General features: G+C 40.1%; 1 protein-coding gene across 1 annotated transcript; it reads right to left on the minus strand.

Moving 5' to 3' along the window:
- Positions 1-3,187: 3,187 nt before the first annotated feature.
- Positions 3,188-4,483, minus strand: LOC131648816 (uncharacterized). Its single transcript, XM_058918538.1, has 2 exons — positions 3,606-4,483; positions 3,188-3,329 (listed from the first exon to the last, which is right to left on the minus strand). The coding sequence occupies exons 1-2, from the start codon at positions 4,481-4,483 to the stop codon at positions 3,188-3,190; spliced, it is 1,020 nt and encodes a 339-aa protein (XP_058774521.1).
- Between the last annotated feature and the right edge of the window lie 1,019 nt (positions 4,484-5,502).

Below are 5,502 nucleotides of genomic sequence, written 5' to 3' on the forward strand. Positions count from 1 at the left end.
TTAATTGCAAAATAAACAAACAAATTTTTTGCGATTTAAAAAAAGTAAATTAAACGGAAATTAAGTTAGTAACAAATAAAATAAAAAATGTTAATAATGTGACTCGAGCACGAGACCTCGTGCTATTGTACCATTCACGCTCAAATTCTTACCAACTGTGCCAATTCATTTATTCGAAATAAAATGGCGTTTGTAAATATATGAGGGCAAATTTTGAGGTATGACACACACCCTTCTTTGAGTGGTAGTCTATGTACGACGATATCCGTATCCAACCCTGGCATGTCATGGTATGACCAAGCACATACTTCTGCATACTCGTGGAGGAGCTTGATTAGTGCTGCTTTGACGTCCTCGTTCAGTGTTGCCCCAATCTTGATTTCCCTGGGTTCTTTGTCTGTACCCAAGTTTATGATGTCAATGGCCTCCTGAGGAGGGAGCATGCTTTTGGATTCTCCGTCTATTAACCATGACAATTCTTTTGGAAGTTCATCGTCTTCCTCATCCCCTTCTTCGGACTGATTAGCGAGAGCCTCGAGTTTCTATTGAGTTTCAGCAGTATTATTATCGGTAGTGTCGGCAGGTGATCTGCACGTGTTTTATATTTTGCTTTTTAGTATGTAGATATGGATGTGCTTTTGTGCAAGTTTATTTGTCATTTTGAAAGAAATAAATGCAACCAGAGACGAGATTTCCAATACCAAATGCAAAAGACAATTTTTATTAATAAACCTTAAATTTGAAAGTAAATTGGGCCCTTACAAACCAGCTCTATGCTTCGGGCGAGGCATGAGCGTTATTGTTTTTATTGAAAGAAACGAAACAAAACGAAAAGTAAATTACTTCGAAATAAAAACTATCTCCGGTATCTCCAGACTTGTCCAATTCTGAAGTTGTTCCCCTGATCTGACACTTCAGATGAAGTTAGATGTTCCTTCATTTGAGCCCTTGTTGGATATCATAGTTACGTGTTCGTACCCGCCTGTCATGAAAGTCTGCATAATCGAGGGGAATCGTTGTTCCTCCGTCACAGTGCTTATGATCTTCGGCGGTCGATATCCTAACCCCAAGCGATCCTTCTTCTCCGAGATTTCCGGTACCTTGCCCCAGCCTTCCATATCCACATCTTGTAGGTCTCTCCAGGATGTTACCGCCCTCCTTATTTTCTCCACAGGGTGTTCCTTTAACTGGATTAACCCTTGATCCATGAGCCTTTGCAGAGTGTCTTTAAAAGCTTCGTTGTGTTCTAAGATGAACCCCCTTATAAGTAGATACCTCTTAAGTGCATCTATAGGGGAACTTCTTTGTTGAACCAACTCTCGCTCGTCAACGACCTCTATTGCATTGACTTCCCCATCACGGTGGGGCATAGGATTCGCCTTTACATTGGGTTTATCAAAGGTAATTGCCCCTGACTCTATCAAATCCTGGACCTTGTGTCCAAAGGACCAACATTTTTCCAGCGTGTGTCCAGGGGAATTAGCATGGTACTCGCACCTTTCATTGGCATTGTATTTGGGTAGCAATTTTCCTTTGGGAGGAGGAGGGAGTGGTTTAATTTCCACAAGCGACATGCTAACTAGATATTGCAATAGTTGACGCCGTGTCATGGGAAGTGGGTCAAACTTCCTTATAGGTCCTCTTTTGAACCCTTGCAGTTTCGCTACCGGTTGCCTAACCCTTTGGTACCCCTCAGTATTGATTTCTCCTCTTTTCCTACTTGGGAAATTGGGATTAGACTCCCTTGAATTAAAGGAGTTAGCATGTGCTCCTTGAATTTTGTCATTTCCAATATCAACTTCAGCCCCTTCTCCTATGATCTTTGAGTCGGAGAATCCTGGAACGGTGTTATCCATCTTTTGGTTGTGGTATTGCCCGCGTAAAGTATCGACGAACATATCCATAAGTCCTTTTAGTGGAGGTTGCACTTCCATTTTAGGAGGATTAATGACTGGGATAGGTGTTGCGCTGGGTGCCCCGCCCTTCTGTGGAGGAGGGACAAATCTTTCTTGAGAAGTCTCCCCTTCATCGGAGGATTGTGTGACTTTATCAGGAGATGGTACATATGCCCCTGGATAAAAAGGTGTGTTTTTAGGCAGGCCAAAACCAGGGAGATATCCTTGTAGGGGGTTGTCATCATTTGGCCAGTCGTTAATTCGAGCTTGAAGTTCTTTGGCCAAGATCTCAATGGTTCTTTCTTGTTTTTCCAAGAGATCCTTCATGAGGCTTATCACTTGTGTCATCCCTCCCTTAATCTCACCCACAGTCCCTTTCAGTTGAGTCACTTCTTCGCGGAGGGCGGCTTGATTATGCTCCAATTGCTCCATCGCTTTCTTTTGTTGATACCTAGCGTGGTACGGCGGTGCGTTTTGCTTAGTGATCTTTTCCAATGGTGTAACTGGAGATAGAGATAGCTTCTTCATTTAATGTTTTGAAAAAAAATGCAATGATATGCGTGCTATGAATGATATGCAAATGCTATGTTCATGTCTTATCCACATCCATATATTTATTTTTCCTCTTTTTTTATTCTCTTTTCTTCTTTAGAGAAAGAAACGCCTCTTTTTTTTTAACATAATCCTTTTGGTGAATAAAAATGAATAACGCAGAAGCAAACACCTTTTATTAATCCAAAATACTCAAGAGAAAATACAAGCCAAATTGTTCATAATGCGAAAAGAAATAATCAATAGAAACTTAAACACTTCAATTTAAAGTAAAACTATAAACGCCTAAGAACGCCTATGAATATCCGCCTTGAACTTGTCCACCATGCTCCTACAAAGCTCCATGAAATCTCTCACCACTTCGGGAAGGATGACGGGAGAGGATTCCGCTCTTTCCAAACTCTTCGGAATGTCTTCGATCAAGTCGTTACACAAGAAGATTAACTTATCATAGTTGTCACGACATATCTCATAATCCTTAAGAAGCTTAGGAACCATGCTCACATGCTCACTTGCCATAGAGACAATTGTATGTTGCCTCTTCCAATGCTCCTTTTCATCCCTTGTTTACTCAAATAGCTCTCTTTGCCTTACAAAGACTTCCCTAAGTGCGGCCAAAGCTAAAAGTTCCCTTTTATGATCCTCGATGCGTTGTGCAAGTGCATCTTCCGTAGCTACTCTCCTTGTGCGCTCCTCTTGTCCAGAATGGCGGGCTTATTAAAGATCATACTTAAGATCCCTTATTTGCCTCTCTTGATCCTTGGTCCTATAGTTAACTCGAATATCATAGTTTCCAAATTCTCCTCGGACTCCTTTTTATCCCGGGAAGCTTGTTCGTAGTACCTTTTCCAATTTGCGATTTCCACACCTGCATGCTCTAACCTTTCATTATGTGCAATTAAATTGAAATTAGCACTCAAGACACCATCTGTTGCACGTTTCCTTTTACCCCTTTCCTTTTCATTCTCCTCTTTATAAACTTGAAGCTCTTGGTTCTTCTCCTTAAGGTCGAGGCGTAATTGACTTTTCTCATTGGTCAGTTGGTGGATTTGAAGCTCTAATTTTTCCTTTTCCTTACGGGACGCCTCTAGGGCAGCCTTGATCCATTCTATCTCTTCGATGGATAGAGGAACATGATTAGGAGAATCAGACTCGTACACGGGATCCACAATAAATGGTAGCAAAATCCTTCCGACCCTTTCTTGACCCCATCTGGTGTAAGGCTCCTTAGCTATGACATTCTTCGGCCCAAATTTCTTTGTTTGAACGGATTTCCAAGCTTGAATAACCTTTTTCAATGTTCTAGGATCACCCTTTCCCATATCATGCAAAATTAATTCCTCCACTTGTTGCTTGGAAGGTTCATCATCCATAGAATGGCCCAGTTGGCGCAATGCTAGCACGGGATTATAATTAATACAACCTAAAGTCCCAATTAAAGGTACATTAGGGAAGTCTCCACATTTGTAAATAATCCTTTCGTAGTTCTGCTTTCTTGCGTACCAAAAGATGGAATCCGCTTTGAGAGCCCTTAATTTTTGCGACCACTCATGTCTAGTCAAATCCTTAACCAAGTAATTAGCTTTGTAAATGTGAGAAGTCAACCAAGAGTACAATAAATGCACACAACAAAATAACATTCCCCTTTTCTTTTCGCATCGAGTATGGATGGTATAGTAAATATTAGCGAGGATCGTAGGAGTTGGATCCACATCTGAAACCCTAAAGGATGTAAAAACATGAATTGCATCATGATCCACATATTCCGCCTTTTTAGGCAATAAAATAACACCAAAAATTAAGAGAGCCAGAAAATGTCTACAAATGTCCCATTGTTTCTTTTGAGCATACAACATAGCTTGAGCTTCTAAATAAGATCTCCTAATCCCATGTACATTATCATCAGTTTTGTAGTTAGGCTCTAAATCCGCCGCGGGCACTTCTAAGGCTTTGGCCAAATCAGCAATCTCAACCTTCTTTCCAATACCTGTATAATATCCCTTTTTAATCCTTGAGAACCCTAACATAGTATCCATCTCTTTCAAAGTATGAGCCAACTAAAAATCCTGAAATGTAAAACACCTAAGCGGAGGATCATAGAACTGGACCAAGGCAGTGATAGCCTCCTCTTGAACTTTAACCTTAAGCAAATCCAGAATGTCACCATAGCGACCCACAAACCTGTTCAGAGCATTCGACGGCATTTTCCCCTTGATTATTCTTAGCTTCTTGATATCGGGCACTGAAGCAGTAAGGTGGATGATGGGCTTCCTAGCACTCATTTTCCTGAATATTCACCAAAAGAACTTATATCTTTATTATTCCTTTTTTTTATTCTCTTTTTTTTTTACCTGTGGATAAGACATGATGGAAAAAAATGCATATGATGAATGATGCATGCAACCAATTTATATGAATAAAAGATATAATAAACACATAAGCACATAAGCCCTAGGTTCATAGGTTCGACGTAACGGCTTAGGGTGCCTACCCTTCCCATAGGTATGTTCTAGAAGGTCTCATGGGGTCGTTCGTAGCCGCCGAGACTTTTTGTCTCGTTGGATTATAGAACAACTCATTTATCCATGAGGTTCGAATTTTAGGGGTAGGTTCCTAGAGAGATCAGCTAAATACCAAGTCCAGCCCTCAACAAGGTCAAGCCTCGTATCAAACCTTTCCGGATATCTAACCCACTCTGGGTGGAATTATCAATAAGACTCGTAGGCGATGCAAGTCCCCTCTAGTCTTAAGGATAATTCCCACACTTAGGTTTAACTACAGTTTTATATCCCAGCAATGCAATAAAAAAACAAATAAAACATATATGCAATTTAGGCAAACATTTATTCAATTATTATAAATAATAAAAAATAAATAAATAATAAACCAAAACAATTAAATAAAAACCTAAACCTAAACCCCCCTAAAACCTAAACCTTTACCCTAAAACCAAAACTAAAAACCCTAAAAATATCAAACCCAAACCCTAAACCTTAAACTTAGGAGCATAATAATTCACCAAAAAGTGTCCCCAACAGAGTCGCCATCTGTAGCA

The sequence above is a fragment of the Vicia villosa genome, linkage group LG2, assembly GCF_029867415.1.
Source record: "Vicia villosa cultivar HV-30 ecotype Madison, WI linkage group LG2, Vvil1.0, whole genome shotgun sequence".
Lineage (NCBI taxonomy): Eukaryota > Viridiplantae > Streptophyta > Magnoliopsida > Fabales > Fabaceae > Vicia > Vicia villosa.

What these genes read in the sequence shown, in the direction of transcription:
- LOC131648816 (XM_058918538.1), bottom strand. Translation starts at nt 4,483, where the DNA reads ATGGATACTATGTTAGGGTTCTCAAGGATTAAAAAGGGATATTATACA. An exon ending in CCATTTATTGTGGATCCCGT is followed by an intron (nt 3,330 to 3,605) that starts GTACGAGTCTGA and finishes ACATAATGAAAG; the next exon opens with GTTAGAGCATGCAGGTGTGG.